General features: G+C 40.6%; 2 protein-coding genes across 2 annotated transcripts; both read right to left on the bottom strand.

Moving 5' to 3' along the window:
• Nucleotides 1-1201: 1201 nt before the first annotated feature.
• LOC138236775 (cornifelin homolog A-like) lies at nt 1202-5119 on the bottom strand. Its single transcript, XM_069186814.1, has 4 exons — nt 4975-5119; nt 3723-3841; nt 2405-2559; nt 1202-2004 (listed from the first exon to the last, which is right to left on the bottom strand). The coding sequence occupies exons 2-4, from the start codon at nt 3826-3828 to the stop codon at nt 1861-1863; spliced, it is 405 nt and encodes a 134-aa protein (XP_069042915.1). The 5' UTR covers nt 3829-3841; nt 4975-5119; the 3' UTR covers nt 1202-1860.
• Nucleotides 5120-9510: 4391 nt separating this feature from the next.
• On the bottom strand, nt 9511-19312 carry LOC102694464 (placenta-specific gene 8 protein-like). Its single transcript, XM_006627345.3, has 4 exons — nt 18888-19312; nt 15957-16087; nt 14564-14718; nt 9511-10699 (listed from the first exon to the last, which is right to left on the bottom strand). The coding sequence occupies exons 1-4, from the start codon at nt 19010-19012 to the stop codon at nt 10523-10525; spliced, it is 588 nt and encodes a 195-aa protein (XP_006627408.2). The 5' UTR covers nt 19013-19312; the 3' UTR covers nt 9511-10522.
• Between the last annotated feature and the right edge of the window lie 353 nt (nt 19313-19665).

The raw sequence follows: 19665 nt of genomic DNA, 5'->3' as shown, positions 1-19665 counted from the left end.
GCTTTAAGTTGTTTTGATCTTTCAAAACTGGTTCATTCCAGCCAGTAAAATAGCTCTTGTCTTATTTGAGCCAGTCGGATGTTTCCAAAGTTTGTAGCATCTTGAAACAACTCGATGATACCTGTTAGATGTCTAGAATCAGAGTGAATGAAATGGTTCTGAATTTTTTTTTAAAATGATTTCTCTTCTTTTTTCAAAATGTTATCACACTTTGTTTTAAACACCTTATGTTTTTACAGTGCTGGACAAAAGATTCTAAGCAGAGTTATTACTACTCATTTTTTATCAGCGCCTGGCTAAAAGAAAAACACGTTCAGTACAGTTAGATTGCTGACTTATTCGTCTACGTTTTTCTTTTGTTAAAAAAACTGCTGTTTGTTTTAATAATTACTTAAGGTAATTTCTAAAGGTATTGGTGAAGTTTAATGAACTCCAAGCAATTTCTGTAGGCATGTATCTTTGTTTGGCATTAGCATTTCCTATCTGTTGTTCAGTACGAGCTAGTGTAGCCCTTTATAAAATTCTGGAGTGCGCCTTGCTTCTCTGTGCTCTCTATACAATTGCGTCTATACTATTTAAAAGTACACTGTGCGTGAATGTTTGAATGCTCAACGTTTCCTCCGTGGATATATGGCAGTGTGACCCCCCCTAGTGGTCACTGTCACATGCGTCTGTGTTCTGAACCGAGAGCTGTTGGAAACGAGTGTTGCAATAAATCCACTTCTTGGCACAGGTGTAGTCCGTGCATATCTTTTTCCTGAAGTTCTATTTCTTAGCAGGGCATCAACATTGTCTCTTAGTTACCTTGTTAATATTGATTTTTGTCCGAATACAATCACATGGCTCGAAAATGTTAACCCGCCAGGCTGAGGGCTAACCTCCTGGCCACAGGACGAGGAGGCTGGGACCCCCAGACAGAGTGAGGAGTGACCAAGGGGCAGCCGCCCAGGTGGCAATAAGGTAGAGGAGGGATGCGAAGAGACAAATGTGAGGAAGAGAATTGGGTCATGTGTAGTATTTATATTGTTTAAGTGAGGAAATTATGTCTGTTCTGACTATGAATTACTGACAGCTGGGGCTGATTGAACTTGGTTGTTGTCATCCCTCTTGAACCTTCTTTATGATCTCTGTTCAGCATGGCAATGCAGCACATACAGTATGTATAATGCATCACTGACAGATAACAAAAAATGCCAATAAATAAATCCATCAATGGAGTTTGTTTATTAGTATGAAAATTACATACGAATACTCAAAAGGCTGAAACAATTATTAATTTGCTGGCAGATACATTTAAAATTCCATCAAAACTTTCTACCAATCTGTAGAAAGAGGCGTCTCCATAGGGCACAAGTCCTGTCTCGTGCCCTATAGCTCTGAGATATATAGACCAGCTCTTATAATGCAGCATTGTAATGATGGATGGAAGACATTTTCCCAGATGATCCACTCCTGTTTCAATACGTTTTTACAAACAATCTGTCCTTCCATTTTTCTTTCTAAAACAAAACAACAGTCTGCAATTAGATTGAAAAAAAACCAAGACTGGAAACCAGGTATTCAAGTTCCTTTACAATAAATGCACAGTGTACAGAAATAAAAACATTAAAACTAGAAACTGAATTATAAATATAAGGCCGCTGGTCACTTAGACTTTGTTAACAAGTGGTTTCTGTGGGTTGTAAGACCTCTGTACAATATAGCATTTAACAATTTGATAATAAAACTGTATGATATAAAACATGAAGGAGTACAGAAATACACATCAGTTACATTACTGTGCACAGCAATCAGTGCCTGGAGCAATATTGCTCCAGGTCTAGAGAGCTGGCTGTGTGGAGCACGGACAATATTAAATGATCACATGCGTCTCGTAGGGACAGAGCCAGAGTTGGCATTGACTAAAATGATCTGTTCATTGCGCGTCTTCATCTCTCTGGAAATCTGACACCAGGAGCAGCACGGGCAGAAGGTGGCGTATAAACAGTCCTTGCACATGGTACCCTGCAAACAAGGGAAGAAAGCAGGGAGAAAGGTTAGTTTCTTCTGAGCACTAGTGCATTTGGGTTTGTCCTAGAACACACAGGGGTCATACTTTATATACTCCGGCAGCAAAGCCCCACTACAAATTGTTTATCAGTCAGCAAAATTAGGCTTAATTGCACCACTTTAACCTTCCACAATAGACCTGAAAGTTGAAGTTAATTTAAGGAGACCTATAGAACAGTATTGCTGACCTTTAGATGAGGAGGTAAGTAGCTCTGATGCTGGTATCTTGAATATACTAATATTAATGGAAGCTTTCCTGAGTCAGATATGCTCTTCAGCATCCTATTTTTGACATGAAAATGCAGGAACATGTAGTTAAAAAACATGAGATCTAAGTGATTTAATGGGTTCTTACCTCAATACCGTATCGATGTCGTGCTCCTACCCTCATAGCCATAGTTATGGGTGGGACAATGCCACTAATATCCAGCAGTGGCAGACAGAGACATTCCCCAAAGTCCTTGGCAGTCTTGCAGGCAAAACAGGGGAAACACCAGAATGCAAAGCAGCCTGGAAAAAGAAACTTGTTTTTGTCTTCTTGTCAAAGAACTAGAAACACTCTTGTTTTTAGAATCATGCAGCAGGATTAATGGATGTTTGGGTTTGAGTATCCTGGGGTGACTGTGGTGGAGACCATATGTTCACCCCGTGACCATGAAGGTTCGGCTGGTTGCTCTAGTTTCCTTCCACAGTCCAAGACCTGTTGTTTACTGTCTCTTATGTGGGTGTGAGCATGCCCTGCAACAGACAGGTGTCATTTCAGACAGGTATACTCTGCCTTACATCCATTGTCTGCTGGACATGGGCACCGGATCACTCCAAACCTGTATGCCCTAAACAGTACTGTGAAAACGTCTGGATTTTGTCATAGAGGTTACCTCCAGTGGTTCAATGAGTAAAGCTGCTAGCTCATGGCACTGGGTGATATCTATATTCTGGATGGGCAGTACGCCTGGGCCTACCCAGCAACACACAATTGACTGCTTAGTTTGTTTGGGCTGAGGCATATAGGATTTTTTATACAATACGATGTATACTGTATGAATATGATATTACGTCACTATGTCTGGCACCACACAATACCTTTATCTTATTTTAGCCCAGAAGTGTAAAATTCCAAATAACTGAATGCTCTTAATGAAGTGAAAGACTTCATTAATGAAGTGAAAGACAAATAAACATCCTTGTGCCTTCCAGGAACTTGTTTTTTGACATCTCCGTTTGAGCCTGTACTAAACGTCATATTGTCAAGTCCAAGATGTAGTCATTGCTATGGTGAAGTTCTTCATCAATGTGAAGGACTGTTTATCAAGTCCACTGTCACTACTGTAGTTTCACTCTCCTGGAAGAGGGGTGTATGTTCCATTTAAGACAAAAACCTGCATGTGTGCAGTAATTTTGTATTAAAAGGAACTCGGGTGTTTGCTGAAGTTTGTGATTTAACCTTGCCCCCACGGCATGTAACGTAGAACATCCAAAACTGTCCAGCTTGTGTGGGACATGTCATATGGGCAAACTCACAACCCAGTGCACAGCAACGTGGACTTTTAGATGGAATATCCTCATTCAGAAAAGCTCAAAAACTCTTGTAAGCAGACAGCAGGGCCTAGGCTCCTGTTTGAAAAGTTTGAGACTGGAGAGTTCATGTCATGACTGCACACAGGGGGACTTACAGCTAGGAAGGTCTTCACAGCAGTCGCAGATGCCTGTGCTCCACTGGTTGGACTGATTCACACCATACATCTTCTGGGGCTGCTGGATAACCACCATGTTTGACATCCTTGCCTCTGACCTATCAGGAAAGAGACAGGCTATCAGACCCTCTGCTCTCCTTTGTGGGGAAAAAGGAATGTCATATTTCTTTGGGAAGAAAAAGAGTGTATGGCATTTACTGTCATATATGGATTCACTTTGTCCCTGCCACAAAAAAACAAAGTTTAAAATATACTGGAACATATGCCATTATCTGTTTGGTCACATAATGGATAAGCACAAATTTACACTTGTAAATTTGGTATTCTTAGAAATTTAAATAATGGTCATTTGATCCTGTAAATCTGAAACCTGTGCTAATGTTTGTACCACCTACTGTATGTTAACGTTTGCTGGGCCATGATTCAACTATCTGTCCACGAATGTTTGGACAAGTTCCTTCTTTTGTGCTTTATCAACAATAACAAACCAAAAATGGCCATAGAACATAACAGCTTAACACTTCTGGGTTTGGAAATTCCTAGGCTTCATTCTTGAGTCTAGAAACTGGGCAGCACCTAACTGCCCATCCCTTCTCGAGCATTTAAGGTGAAGATACACAATATAGCACTTCCTCAAAGGTTTCACATTTCTCGGTAAACAAGGTATTTTCTGAAAGTGATGACGATCACGATGTGAGGCCATTAATAAAATCTAAATTCATGTTTAGATGGCTTATTGCATTTGATTTTGTTTCAACACAGAACATCTGAATTTGAATTTAAATGCACCCCTAAGGGAATTGGTCTTGCACATAAAGAGCTCATAAACGTATAACATTTACAACAATAACACAACACAACAAGTTCAATACCATAATACAAATCAACATTAAATAACATCCTAGGAAATGTCACATGGTTAATCAGGTAAACCCAACGGAAAGTAAAATATGGGACAGGTAGCCAGGGTATAGGCAGGAAAACAAAGATTTTGCCCTGCAAAAAAAATGCCAGTGTAACATAACCAAGGTGTGCTTTGCTTTTTCATGTTTTGCCGCATAATATTTTAAGAAATTTTGAACAACATTAACAACAGTCAGAGAAAAAGGGAGTTAACCTAAAAAACATTTTACATTCAAATGAGGGAAAACTGAAATGTTAGCAGCGTTGTCACTTAGTAACAAATTTATCTGCCTTTCTGGCTATATATTAAGAAAATGCCAGCGCTCACCTTTACCAAGAGCTGTTTAGTTGCAGTTGTGGGGTCTCAGGAGCGTATAGTGTGAGAAGAAGCAGTGCACTGTAGTCTGCCAGACAACAAATCAAACACACTTCTTTACTTGTCTGACGGAACTGAAGACAGAAGTAACCCTGATGTGCAACTTTGTTCCAAGGATGCAGTCACACAGTTGGTCAATCGAGTTTAACCTGATTGTCTCTATTTAGAGCAGAACTTGTTAATCGTCAAAAAATGTCAGGATTCCTTTCAGGGCATAAGGGCATAAGGAAAGAGATAGGACAGAGGATTTGGTTTGCAATCAACCTCTGAAATGATGGTTCTCTCGAACACTCCAGAAACATACAGTATCTTCAAGTCACTTTCCTCCCGATCAGCTGAGATCTATGTTACACAATAGAAACAAATTATTGTGAATAAGTAAGTGCAACATAAGTGTCTGTTTTATTTACAGATGAGACAGGTTTATTTAAAGTTTTCGCTCCAATAGAATCAATCATTTCAACCAATATAATCAATCAAAAATATAAACCAATAGGACAGTTCATATGTAATGACTAGAGGACTTGAATGGATTGAAAGAAAGCATTCTAGCAAACACTTGTAAGCCCTAGAGTTTTTACAGGTGAAAAAGCATGTACCGTAGGCAGGATGTCTGACAACTTGGGTGCAGGGGTGTCGCTGGTAGACCTTCACATTCCCTGTTAGGCCCTGCGTTTTTCACACAGCTCCTTGAGGAAAGCAAGAAGCAATCCCAGACTCGAAGCAGCAACCTCTGGACTTTTCTAGGTCTCAGCTTAAACAGAGCAACTCATCTACCTGATAGAATTGTGAGCCTGGTGAATGTGCTGCTTTTAACAGTGACAAGAAAGATGGCAAATTTAACTTTAAATGGGATTTAAATAATAGATATATACATTTACATTTTAATGTATCTAGCTACAAAGTACATAATCCTTAATTTATATATGTAATATTTTGTATTCTACTTTTTATTGCCATAAAAACAGTGACAGTAGAAAGAACAGAAACAACATAATATAGCTGGAATCATTGGTATGCAGACCTGGTAGTGCGAGCATGTCATTCTGTCACAGGCCACTGTGAAAATTCATCCAATAAGCAGGAAGGAGAATTTCAGTATCTATATCACAGGGAGGATTTGGTAATTAATTACAACTGTCTACTTATTTAGGATGTAGTTTTCACTTCCTCTGAGTGCAGCAGGATTTTTATGACGCGTGAATGGGTTCTGTTAAAATATACCTGAACAAAGCTAGTCTACACAGCACCACTGACAAGACTGTCCAGCTTGGTTTGTGTGTGATTTGTTTTCTGTTCTCCATCAGAATGGTATATAAAAGCTACTGTGAGAATTGCTTAGATATGTCTCCTGGTACTGTAGTCTGTATACAGTTGTTTAAATAATTAATTGCTCTTTACTGTATTTCATAGCGTTCTCTGCTTACTTTGCCATTGCTCTCTCCTTTGCTCTCGTCACTTTGCCTTCCAGGCAGAAATCAGCCTGAGTATTGGCCTAGTGTATATTATAGAGATGCTGTCTTCCTAAGAACCCAGACGTGTTTTGTCTCTTCGCAGGGCATCTTCTGCCCCTTGCAGGGCAGACACAGACATACTCACACACATCGGGGATAATCTTCCCAGATGCCAATTAACCTACCAATATATCTTTGGATTGTGGAAGGAAACCCACATGAACATTCAAACTCCACACAGAGAGCACTCCAGGTCCAGTATTGCACCCAGGTCCCCATTGCTGTGAGGCAGCAGTGCTAACCCCAGCGCCGCCATCCTACACTAGACACACAATCAGATGCACCTTTCTCTGCCTGCTGTAGTTTAGTTGAAAGAGAAATGTAGAAGCTTCCTTGTGTATTTGGGGTTCATTATTCTGAAACCTTCTACCTTTCTATATAAACGTATGGTTTCTCTGGCTAGTTTCAATTCTTTGGTTAAGACTCTCATTTACAAGTTAGCTTCTTATTCTCAGCTATTAATGTCTACCTTTAACTCTATCTTGAGATTTAACACATTAGGTGTTTTTTAAATGTAATTTCTAATTCTACATCTAATTATAATGTATTCTATTATCTCACACTTCTAATTGTTATGACTTCTATTTATAAATGTAATTATAATTTTATCATGCTTGGTTATAGTTCTATTTCTCTATTAAGCACATGAATGCTTGAGCATCAAAGGTGCATGATGATTTAATGAACCAACAAATGTATGAAAATCCGGACATCTGTGAACATCTGTTGGAGCGATACTTTGATGTGTTTCAGCCTTCATTTCCCCAGGAGATTAATGCCCTACAACTTGAGGAATAGTAAAATGGGTATGACTAATTAATTAATCAAATGCCTATATTTTGTGATTATGGGTTAGATGAAAATGTAAAAAATACCACCATTAAATCTTTGAAACTGCAAAGCATTAAACCCACAATAAGGACTGGGTGGATTCGGATTCTGGGTGGGAACACACCTGTTGTTACTTTACATAAAGTATTATGGTCACTCTGAATTGACTCATCTGCGTGATAAAGGGTTAAAAAAAACAGGTTCTGCCCAGATTAAGATGTAATGACTCAAGTGGAAAGGATAACTGTTGGGCAATACACGTGTAAACAGTACATGTCAAACTGGATATCTTGCACAATGTTTTCTTCACAGTCTTTGAAAGAATGAAATATGCCATGTTCTACAAAAGGATTTTGAGGTGCTTGTGACAGATAGGTTTAGTGACTGGTTCAATAGAAGAACAGTTTAACATCACAATGCAATGTGCTCATTGACAGAATTCAGATGGAACTGATAGCTACATGGAGTGAAAGGTGTGTCTGCCTGATGTGAGAAGAGGCTTTATGGGTTTTTACTTTTTCAGCTGGGGAAAGAAGAAGCATTTTGTTTCCCCTTCGCACACCCTAAGATTACATCCAAATAGGCTCTTGAAGATATCTGGATCTCTCATGATTGTAAGCCCCTCCTCTTAAGGACACTCCGACTCTTTCTCGTTTGTCCTGATTTTCTGCACCTGCCTCCTGTTCCAGCCCCTCCCTTCAAAAGCCAGACACTCCCACCATTCCAGGCTCCGCTTTGGAAGATGGACACCTAGATGCCCGCCTACCAGTGAGTCCAGGAGGGGCTCGACGGCATAGGCTATCTGGGTCCGGGGTTTGTTGCGCCTGGCCCCCGTTTCCCCTTTTTATTCCTCCTCCCTGCACCGGATCCTGCTCCAGTTTTTAAACTCTGTCATGTCTGTCTAGAATATATTACCCGGCTCTGGACTTTTGATCACTTATGGATTACCCTACGGACTCCCTTTGGACATGTTTGCCTTGGTCACGCCGCCCCGAGCACCAGGGTACTGTCGACACGTCTTATAGTTGCTTCTGACCTGTGGAATAATTAAGTCCATAAGGAAGGTTACAAACCAAAAGGAGGCCATTCTGTACATCTAGTTCATTTTGTTAGTATCCTGTTGATTCAAGAATCTCATCCAGCCATATCTCAGAGAAAGCCAAGGTATCAGCTTGAACAGCACGGCTGTGTGAAGAGAATGTTCCCCACTCCCACACACCTTTGTGTAAAGTAATGTTTCCAGTTCTCAGTTTGAAATGCACTTCAGCGTAGTTTTCACTATGTCCTCTGGGTTGTGCTGCAGTGTTTATTCTAAATGATTCTTACTCTGTTTCCCTTCTATTCCAGCCTAAGTTAAAACCTTCCTACCAGTTCTGTCAGTAATACAGTTCAGGATTCAGGGGTAAATTCTGGTTCAGGGACAAATTCAGTTCCCTTGCGAGCTTCTGCCTCTATTGCTGTTGTTGTGCAGCAACCTTAATTAGCAGTGCAGCAGGACTCTGTTTCCTTAAGTGGTTCTTTAAAATATTCACCAAAAACATATCTACAGTACATTTACACTGTGCACTTTGGAAGTACAATGGAAATCTACAGAACTACTCTATATAAAGGCCTGTCACTTTTTCCCCTATGTTACAAAAACACACTTTTAGAAAGTAAGACTACTAGAATATTGTCACACCTGCAAGGTAGTGGCTACAAGCAAGTCTAACTACCAGTGATTATGAGTCGAGTTGGTACACATTGTTGAAAACAAAGACAGCAGGAATGTGATATTCATGACAGGGTTGCAAGCTACTGTAGATGTTTCTTCTCAGGGCAAGCCACAAAAGGTGTTGACTTGAATTTGTACTACTACATCCGAATGACAGGTGGAGCCATTGGACTTACTCACTGGGGAGAAGTGTGTTGTACAGATGGTGAACCTCATGCTACTCTTGTGCCCACTGTGAAATATGGAGGTAGGAGATTGGTTATTAAAGATTTCAAGAAGGAAATCTCCTCAGTGGTATTCTTTACAGTTGTATTCACTGTTAAAGCACTCACATGGCCTTCAGTTCGCTTTCTCTGACATGCTCTCTTGATTAAAAGGGTACTTTAAGGAAGCAGATTCACTCAAAGATGCAATTAGGTCCACATTAAGTCATAATAAAAATCCTAAAATGTAATATGTAATCAAGAAGACTTTACCTCCACATGTCAACACAAAGAAACACATCTGCCACATACGATACACTACAGATTAAGTGGAGTAAAGCACACTAACAGTTTTCATTTCATATCCAATAAAACAGACATTTAAGGCTACTTTATTTGCCTAAATTCTATTGTGATCCACAAAGAATGTGACTACCGAAAATTTGTAGCCAATTAAGAATATACTGTACATAGCTCTACACAAATCATGACAATGACAGCACAACTGTTGTTTAAGACCTGCTCCATGAATTAAATGGAAAGCCATTTCAATTACTTTTTTATTGAAAGTGTCTGAAAATACTGTCTCCCTTGTTGGCTTGACAACATCAGTAATTGTAATAGGTGATGAAAATTAGTGAAAATAAATAGCAAACTAATTCAGGAAAATCAAATCAACTTAAGTATCCTCAGTAAACAGTGGATTGTCAAGACGGGCAAGAGAATTGCGAGCTATTGCGAATTTTCACTGCTCCCATCTGGGGGACATCTCTGTGTCCCACAGACTTAAGAAATCATTCATCCTCCCATGCAATATCACCCTCAAAACTCTGTAAAATAACGGCCTTATCTCCTGTAATACTACTGTACTGTCTTCTCTGTTGGTAATTTTCATCTTCCTTGTTGTATTGTTGTACTGGATTTTTTTGTCAAACAAATTTCCCCAAAGGATAAAGAAGCTTGAACTTAATTGAATTCCTCTACCCTAAGAGCAATCCTAGCCATACGCTATCGGTATACAGGGTGTGCTAAATTCCATATAAAGTGGAGAAACATTTTTAGATACTGTACATAAAAGATTCATCTTCTTGTATCATTTACAGAAGTGTCTTTTTCCATAGCGTTTTCCTGCAGCTCTCCTTTTCCCCAGAGAGAACAATAGGCTGTGTGCATCTGTCTTCCGGGTGTGTGAAGCTGTGGGGCTGGAGTGGAGAAGTGAAGGGCTACTGTTGGATGGATTAAGAGAGGTGCTCGCTCTTTTCGTTGGAGAGCGGGAGGAAGCCCGCGGTGAGGGTGGAGGCATGGGAGTTGGTGAAGGTCAGCGACTGGTTGCGTCTCTTGATTTCCCGGGAGATCTGACACCAGGATAAGGGGTAGCAGCAGCAGCCATAGAAGCAGTCGCTGTAGATATTTCCCTGTCAGAGCGAAAGGGTTCACAGTTTTTTACATTGGGTGCATTCTTCTAATTTAACATGAATTAACTGCATTTTTTTCACAGCTGTTCCTAAAGAAAACCAACATAATAACACATCTTTCTTCAAAAGCTGATTTGTAGAACCATCAAGGTTCTACATTAGTAAATATCTGTAATAGTTTTTTTTCCTTTACAAAAACAGGTTTCAAGGTAAAAAAAAGTTTATTGTGGAAGTGGGGAAAAAATATAGACTGTGGCGTTTTTATTGTGCCTGCTTTGAAACAGAGGGTGATTTCAACACACTGTTCCAAAGAGTTCCAGAAAAATGTGTGAAAAGGTTACAGCTGTGTTTGTACTGGCCTGTGCATCCCAACACAGAGCACGGAACTCTAAACCATATCAGCACTTTAGAATCTTGCTCATTGTTTGGTCACCCTACTCTTTATTGAGTAGATTTAAATTTCATACAAAAAGTGAAGTTTGCAGAAAAGAACCTTCATGAATCCCAAACCAGTCTTTAATATAATAAGTAGTAATATCCTTTTGCCATACTGTTATGGATGGTGAATCATTAGTGTGTGGTGTATTGGCAGACGTTTACCACTTGTTGTCGCCAAAGAAACATATTACTAAACCAGGCTTCAAAAACCAATGGTTTTGGCACAGACACTAAGCAGGAGAATAGGGGAAGAGTTCCTCATCTCACAGCATAGAGAGAAGCAGGTATTGTAGATAAGGTCTAAACTATGCTTCATTGAATAAAGCCTATGCTACTACCTCTATATGTTAAAGATCAATCACAGAGATGCCAATAAAGAAATAGGTACTGCCCACGAGGATGGCACAACACAAATATCTGTTAGGATTCCTTGTCTATTTCATAAACAAACTGCCAATGAGCTGACATACACAGGTGACAACACAGAGCCTAAAAATACAAAGGGAGTGACTGTTTGCCTTCGTCTATACTGTAAACTGTCCCCAAGACAATGTAAATACAGGGCTTCCATCTTATGTGTTAATTTAGGGCAAGGGTTACTAACCGAGATTCTGGACACTGTATCAGCTGGATTTCATTCCAGTTAAACTCTTTCTCCAGTGCTAAACAATGACTTAATCTGCTTGTCTGTTTAGATTTGTTTCATTGTTCGGTCTCGAGTTCCTAAATGACCTACTTTAAGGGTATTGTTTCTGATATTTCCAGAATACACAGCTGTACCCACTTTTACAATTGTAGACTGGGAGCTGAACCTATACATTTAAACATTTAACTGAACTCTTCAATACTTAACAAGTAATTTATTAGGGTTGTGATGGTCTGTGTGTAATAGATACAGCTAGTGTATGTACATATTTATTGGCTAATGCACAGTGCGAGGTGCACATTATTATATGGGGATTGAAGGGTACAGTACTGCACTTATTAGTTACCCCTTGTGTTTAATATTTTTCTAAGATCTTGAATATTATTTAATTGTCTTACTGGTGGTGCAGTGGTTGGGGCCTTGGGCTCAATTCCAGACCTGAGGTGCTATCTGTGTGGAGCTTGTATGTCCTCCCCGTGTTCGCTTGGGTTTTCCCCAGGTGCGCTGGTTTCCTCCCACAGTTCAATGACATAAGGGAGGTTAACTGGCTTCTGGGAAAATTGGCCTTTGTGTCTATCTTCCCTGTAATGGACCAGTATCCTATCCAGGGTATACCCTGCCTTGGGCCTGTTGCTTGCTGGGAAAGACTCTAGATAGACCCCAAGACCCTGACAATGGAAGATATGGCTAGATAAAAGGTTGGATGGATGACTGTTAAATGCAGTAAACAACTGACAGGATCACAAGAGGCACAGCTCCAGTCTTCCATCAGTAAAGCAACACACCACCCCCAAAAAAGCCACATGGCCACTTTATGCACCAGGTTTTTTGCTTTCCTTAGTCTTTAGCTGTTTATTGCCCTGTTGCGCAATCCCAGAATAAGCAAGATCTTATCTTAAAAGTTTTTTTGTAGCCCATATTTACTCATGGAACATTGAACACTGCAGAAAAGTATTTTCTGTGCCTGAAACATTGGCATCAGATGGTTATGAGAGTGAAAACAAAATTCCAAAAGGAGAATCTGGTAGGAAACAGTCTACCCTATTTGTTTTTAAAAGGGCAGAATTCTAACTGCGTAGGATTCTTCAAATTAATTTGCATTATCTGTTTGCAAATATGTGCTCTATACAGATATCTGCTACGAATAGTTGTACGATCCTGATACAGACATAGCAACCATAAAAAAAAACTCCGGACAGTAATTAGGTCTAAATGTACGACAAAAGAACATCAGAAAAGTTATAAAAGAGAAGAGGCATTTTAACCCATCTTTGATTCAGTGTCAATAGCAGTTTAATAATAGATTTAGGTTATCTGAACACACCAGGGAATCTGATTCAAAGCTTGAAGGTTTTCAGTTCCTTCAATTACTCTGTGTATGGTATTACTTTTTGACCAGGTTTTACTCTGCTCTCCCTTCTTTGAACTTGAACCGGTTGCCAGTTCAAATCCTGCAGCTGGCAGAGGAATCCTATTCATGGTTGTTGGGCCCCTGAGCAAGGCCCTTAACCCCAGCTGCTCCAGGGGTGCTACAGTACATAAATGGCTGACCCTGTGCTCTGACCCCAGGCTTCTCTCTCCCTGTCTGTGTGACTCATGTAGAGCAAGCTGGGGTATGTGAAAAGACAAATCCTTAATGCAAGAAGTTGTATATGGCCAATAAAGTGATCTTATCTAATTTAATCAACCCCAGTCAGTTTAAAGACACAGCTCACATTTGCTTCACATGCTGAATTATTCCTCAGCTAGAGGCTATAGTTTCCCTAACTCAGGGGAAACCAGGGCTGCCTGTCCTGTCCCAGTCACGGTACAGTGCTGTACCTGAAGGGCTGGGTGAACAGGTGGAAGTGAGAGAGGAAGGGAGAAAGAAACGAGTCTGGTGGTGATGACGTCCCGTGAGGATCGGATTGCAGAGAAACCGTTGAGATGCACGCAGATAGCAAAGTTCTCTCTGAGGCCAAGGTTTTGAACGTGTCTCAGCACAAAGAGGTATGGCTCCAGACATACGAGAAAGCATCAAAGTACGGATCTGCTAATCCTGGGAACTGTGTGAGATGCCAGGGAGCAGGTCAGACGGGCTGCTGATGGGTTTGTACGGTATAAAGCTGCAGGATGTGAAATACTTTCCCCCATTTTAATCCTTCCATCCATTTTTAAACCACTTCTGGACAGGATGCCAGTCCATTGCAGAACAGACACCGCCACGCACACTCACACCAGGGCCAATTTTCCCAGAAGCCAATGAAACTACCAACGTGTTTTTGGACTGTGGGAGAAAACTGGAGCACCTGAAGGAAACCCATGCAAATGCAGGCGAACATACAAACTCCCCACAGACAGCACCTCAGGAATTGAACCCAGGGCCCTAGTGTTGTGCAGCAATGGTAACCACTGCACCACCCTTCCACCCCATCCCCTTTAGACCTGTTAGGACCCAAGCTGGAAAGAAAACCCGGAGACACAGCCCTCCAGGACCAGGATTGAAGAAAGAAAATGACTGAAACTGGCAGTCTGTGGACATTGCCGTGTCCGGCTGACGGCTCTGTCCAGCCACTGTGGATGTTGTCGAGACCCTGTTGTCCACTCCACGGATGTCGTGAGAAGAGTAGGACTGTCAGCCCTGATGTCAGGGACCACCTCTGAGAACTACCTTCGAAATTCTGACCACCCAAATTTTCCGTGAGCTAATTAAAAGTAAGGCCAAAAGGTCGGATTGCATACACCACCTTCTGCTGCACTGGAAACTAGATTTATATCGGAGACGGACATAGAATAACTACCTGGATGCCATAGCGCTCTCGAACAGCAGCACGCATGGCCAGGGAGACAGGTGGCACACAGCCTATGCCATCCAGGACTGGCAGACACAGGCACTCCCCAAATTCACTGGTGGTCTTGCAGGCAAAGCAGGGAAAACACCAGAAGGCACAACAGCCTGAAAGAGAAAACAGGGCTAAACGGAACTGTCACGATATTAGTTCCCCCTCCTTAAGGGTGCTCCAGCCCTTTCACTAAGACTTTATTCTCTGCACCTGTTCCCTATCCCCAGCCCACCTTAAAAGCCAGGCGCTGACGCTCATCCGGGCTCTGCATCTGATTTCCATATCGTGCGAGTCCGGGACCTGGAAGCGCCTGGTCCCGTTAAGGTTTTAATCTCAGTTCCCGTTCCTGTTCCCCGTCCGCCGGTTCCGACCCGGCCTTCGTGGTTTTTTAATTCTTGCTCTGATGGATCTCCTGGTTTTGGACTTACCCTTGCGTTTTGGATTTTCCCTAAGGACTACTCTCGGATTGTTCGCCTCGGCCACACCTTCCCCGTGCACCAGCGCACCTTGGACACGCCCCCCTGTCTTCAGCCCCGTTTTCCTGCATGACGTTTCCCTAGTGTTTCCCCCACTCCGTCGGACTGTGTCGTCCGCATAGGGTCCGGAAAGAACTGTTCGTTACAGGAACCACGTTTCACCAACTGCTTACATGCTACTATTCGGTCTGTCACTTATTGTTCAAATCCTGGCAAGCCGTTAATCATTCTAGTTACAATGTTTGTGCAATTCAGTATGCCAGCATCCATCCAGTTCTCTACAGCTCACAGCTGCTGTCATATTAATCGTGGTGTCCAGAATTAGTTTGCCAGATGTAACCTAACAGGGGAGATGTAAATTTCACCGATACAAATACAGTCAGTCATTGAACTAAATTCAGTCAATCTAGTCAAGTCTAGCCAAGGAAGTTAAGAAATACCTGTCTTGGCTCTTATTCTGTATACGGATCAGAAAATAATAAAATCATTAATTGTAATTTATTTATATTTAAGCAATTCAAAGCAAACACAGAATAGCTATTTTATAACCTTCAGATGACACACCTGAAGAGGCTAAAAACACTGGGTTTCTTCTCTCTGCTGTTCAGCATGGAATTAACCTCTGCTTGTTCCTTTGCAGAACACATGCTGATTTCATGTGAATGTCATGTACGTTTTTGTTAAAACAGTGGATTTCATTGATTTAAATCAAGGAGGCATTGACAGAGTTATTAAATCAAGGTGTGTTGCCCTGAGTTGATGTTTTGATTTAATCCTTGATTTGGATGCTGATTTAGGTAAAGACAGGTATTCATCACTGTAAGACACAAAGATAATTTTCTTAAGATTTAAGGCAGACAGACAGCCGAACTCACAGACACCCATGTCTTCACAGCAGTCACATAGTCCAGTGCTCCATTGGCCTGACCAGGCTGGGCTTATGTCTGATGTGACAGCTGTCAGAGGCTGCTGGGTAGTTGCGTATGTCTCCATTCTGACCTCTGACCTGTAAGTGAATGCAAAAATAAGAAAAGTGCATTGCTTTTTGCTTTCCTTTGGAGCTTCGTAATAGTGCTCCTCAATGAAAAAAAAAATGAAAATTTTTTAACTGCAAAATAGAATAACGTTAACAACGTTAATAACAAAATGCCCATTGATAAAATATTTGTAAAGCTGTAGGTCTAACAATAGGGTTTCTGTTGTCCAGATGTGTGGGTCTGACTATCTGAAACTCTGAACAGAAAACAAAACATACTGTATAAAAATATTTCAGTTGATCACAATTGTACTCTTTACAGAAATGCACAAAAAAAGTATTTTATGGTAGCAACAATGCCCATGGCAGCAGAGTGACTAGTTCTTAATTAAATTGTCAATCTGACACAGATTTTGAAAAACATTAATGCTCAAATCGAATTTTTGCCCCCCAAAAGTGTTGTCAAAAGACTAAAAACTGTTTTTTCATTTGCAATTCATTCAATTTTGAACACATTTTAATTAATTCAAGCAATTTGTATCTGTGATCATGAGTTTTATTGGAATGTGCAATATAAGGTAGGTTTTCATTTGAGTAATTCCATGCATAAATTTGATCATTTAGAACACAAACCTTCTTTGTGTTGAACCCATAGATTTCAAGTCAGCAGCTATCCATTCATCTACTGCTTCTTCCAAATCAGGGTCTCCCCAGGGATGCTGGAGCCTGTCCCAGCAAACAACAGGCACAAGGCAGGGTACACCAGGTACCTGGATGGGACACCAGGCCATTGCAGGGTAGACAGACACACACACTCCAGGGCAAAATTCCCCAGAAGCCAATTAACCTACCAGTATGTCCTTGGACTCTGGGAGGAAACAGGAGCACCCAGAGGGAATTTTATTTTTTCCCCCCAAGTAGAAATCAATTTTATGCCTTATCTTTCTGTGGTATACAGTTAAAGCATTTTTGCCTTTCAGTCCTGAGGGAATAAGTGTGCTTTTAAAAGGAAGAATACTCTTACACTGAAAAAAAAATCCTAACCTTACACAAGTGAGCATGTGTGATCTTTATAAACTGTTATGGAGTAAACAGTTTTGTTGATTGTGCTGTTTTAAAACTGGCTCAAACACATTTCCCACTTTGACCCACTAGAAACACATTGTTTGGAAACAGAACTAAACTGAAGCACACAAAGAACCAGCAAGCAGTATTATCAGTTTATTGCTAAACAAAATCCAGTCAAGGTAGATTAATACCAGACTAACACATTCTAGCCCAAGCATAAGGTAAAGCCAGAGAAGTCCGTTCTTTCCCATATGAAAGTTAAAAAGAATTTTTTTACAACAGCACATTATGCAGAAAGTAGAATTTAAGCATGTTAAAATCACAGAAAATCAAAGAAAAACTATAATAAAATTGCATAAGTACTTCAAACCCACCTTGATTGTTTAACACATTACAATATGCAGGGGTTCTCAGCCCTGGTTTTGGGGACCCACATACAAACTTGTTGGTCTTTGTTTCAGAGGAGCTCTCAGTTACACAACTGAACCTTTAACTGACTTAGGAAAGGGGTCTGAGTTGAGCTGTTTGACTGTTTTCAGCTGTTAAACATATTGAAGGCTGCCTTTTAACTCTTGCATTTGATAAGTAAAATAAAATCCCAAACTTTTACATAGAAAAAAAAATTGGCTCCCACTCCCCAACTTTGTATTGGATAAAGCTGTTAGAAAATGTGGGATGCATGTTCCAGTCCAGCAACCTGTGAGGTCAGTGAAGGCTTCATTTGGGTAAATTAAGATCAGTTGGAATGAAACCCAGGACACATGTAGGCCTCCAGGACCAGCACTTGGAGCTCCTAACCTAGATCACCTATGATTTCACCCCCTGCTGATGACCTCAAAGTTCATACCACTCCCTCCCCCCTCCCTGACTATAAAGCATTCAGTACATGAAATGTCCTTGAGAGTTCAAGGTGGGAGTAACGAGGGTCATTTCAGTCAACGGCCAAGATCCTAATGAATGCAACAGAGGGTATTTGGCATAACGTTCCTAACAGCCTAGCTGTGAGGATGAGCTGCCCTCACCCCTTCACCCATTGTGAAGAATCAGCTGGAGAGCCGCAGCAAGGGCCTGACCTGCCTCATAAACGTCTGTTGTAAAATATATATATAGGGCACCGAGCTTGTCAATAGTTAAGAGTTGGGTCTTGATCTCCTGTCCGCAAAACGAGAAGGGCTCCGGAGAAAATGGCCACAGCGGAGCTGATGGAAGGAACCAAGAATGTGAAACAACACATTAAGGTAAAGAAATGCCCTGAGCTGGATGGTATTCTTTCAGTGTACTTCAAGGAAACAGCAGATCTTATTTATGAGTCATTAAACTGTTTCAACAGCACACAAGACAAGGACAGCACCTTACTTTTTTTTTCATTTTCACTGCAGATCCAACCTCTAATTTGTCACTATTCTTAATAACAAATTGGATTGTTAAAAGTAATTTGCTAGTACTGGTTTGATACCTATATAATTAAACTGCAGTACACTGATATAGAATTTGTCAAGTTAGCAATAAGAAATTATTTCTGCCAGTTTCTTTGGAGTAAAAATCTATTAACCGTTTTTTCAGCAGAAGTGTTCCATGCTGCCATATGATTATTTTGTCCGTTTCTTCTGTAATTTCAAAGGAAAATACAATATCCTGGAAAAAGTATTACTATTTCTACACATTTAGAAATCCATATCAATCAATATCCGATCACCATCTTTTAAAAATGGAAGCAAGAAAATCGTACACGTTATATCTAAGAATTTAATATTGGTCTTACCTCCTTGCAGTCAGTGGAATGGAAAACTGAGAGAGCGCGGTTATATTCGCAGCAACAGAAACAGGGTGAAGTCTAATTCCAATGTGAAGGCTTGGTTTTGAATCCAGCCAAAATAACTGCCCCATCACGTCTGACGTACAAATGTTTATGTTTAAGTGGACACAAGGTGGAAATCTTTGAGAAGCAGCTTTTTGACAAACAATGACGTTCTGAAAGTGCAGGCACCCATGAAGGTCGTTTAATGCTGAGTTATCTTTTTTTCCATTTTCACATGCCGCGCCCTGACCCTGTCGTGAAGGAAATTGTTGAAATTGTCTGTTCTTTCCACACAAAACTTTTTTACGGCAGTTATCGTGATTGAAAAGAGGGATACCTGTGCATAGTACAGGACAATATCTTCAGGCGCTTAGGCAGTTAGAGTTCCATCCATTTTCTATCGAACCAATTCAGGGTCTCAATGAAGGTGGAGTCTGTCCCGCCATGGAACGGGCACAAAGCAGGTTACACCCTGGCTGCGACGCCAGTCTTTCACTGGCAATAAGTTATTTAACGAACAGTGTGATTTTTGAGAAAGAAAATATTTAGCAATTGTTTATGCAAAAAAAAGCTGCAAATGGAGCTGTATTTAAAATGTAGTGTCTTTATATTTGATTAAAGTTCGTGTGAAAACCATTTTTCTGTTCCATAGTAAACCTAGTGCTTTGCTTGAGTGTTTGGAACTTACATTTAAAGAGAAAATCAAAATGAATTGGGCGTTTTGTGCTTTGCTTTACTTGTA

Source organism: Lepisosteus oculatus, chromosome 3 (genome assembly GCF_040954835.1).
Source record: "Lepisosteus oculatus isolate fLepOcu1 chromosome 3, fLepOcu1.hap2, whole genome shotgun sequence".
NCBI classification, from domain to species: domain Eukaryota; kingdom Metazoa; phylum Chordata; class Actinopteri; order Semionotiformes; family Lepisosteidae; genus Lepisosteus; species Lepisosteus oculatus.
This window is presented reverse-complemented; position numbering and strand designations above follow the sequence as displayed.

Bases quoted from the DNA above. Each gene is read 5' to 3' on its own strand.
- LOC102694464 (XM_006627345.3), bottom strand. From the start codon at position 19,012: ATGGGGCAGTTATTTTGGCTGGATTCAAAACCAAGCCTTCACATTGGA. The intron at 16,088-18,887 runs GTAAGACCAATA...ATTCACTTACAG, and splicing joins ATTCCACTGACTGCAAGGAG to GTCAGAGGTCAGAATGGAGA. The intron at 10,700-14,563 runs GTAGTTATTCTA...TCGCTCTGACAG, and splicing joins GAGAGCGCTATGGCATCCAG to GGAAATATCTACAGCGACTG.
- LOC138236775 (XM_069186814.1), bottom strand. From the start codon at position 3,828: ATGTCAAACATGGTGGTTATCCAGCAGCCCCAGAAGATGTATGGTGTG. The intron at 2,560-3,722 runs GTAAGTCCCCCT...TTCTTTTTCCAG, and splicing joins CTGTGAAGACCTTCCTAGCT to GCTGCTTTGCATTCTGGTGT. The intron at 2,005-2,404 runs GTAAGAACCCAT...CCTTGTTTGCAG, and splicing joins GACATCGATACGGTATTGAG to GGTACCATGTGCAAGGACTG.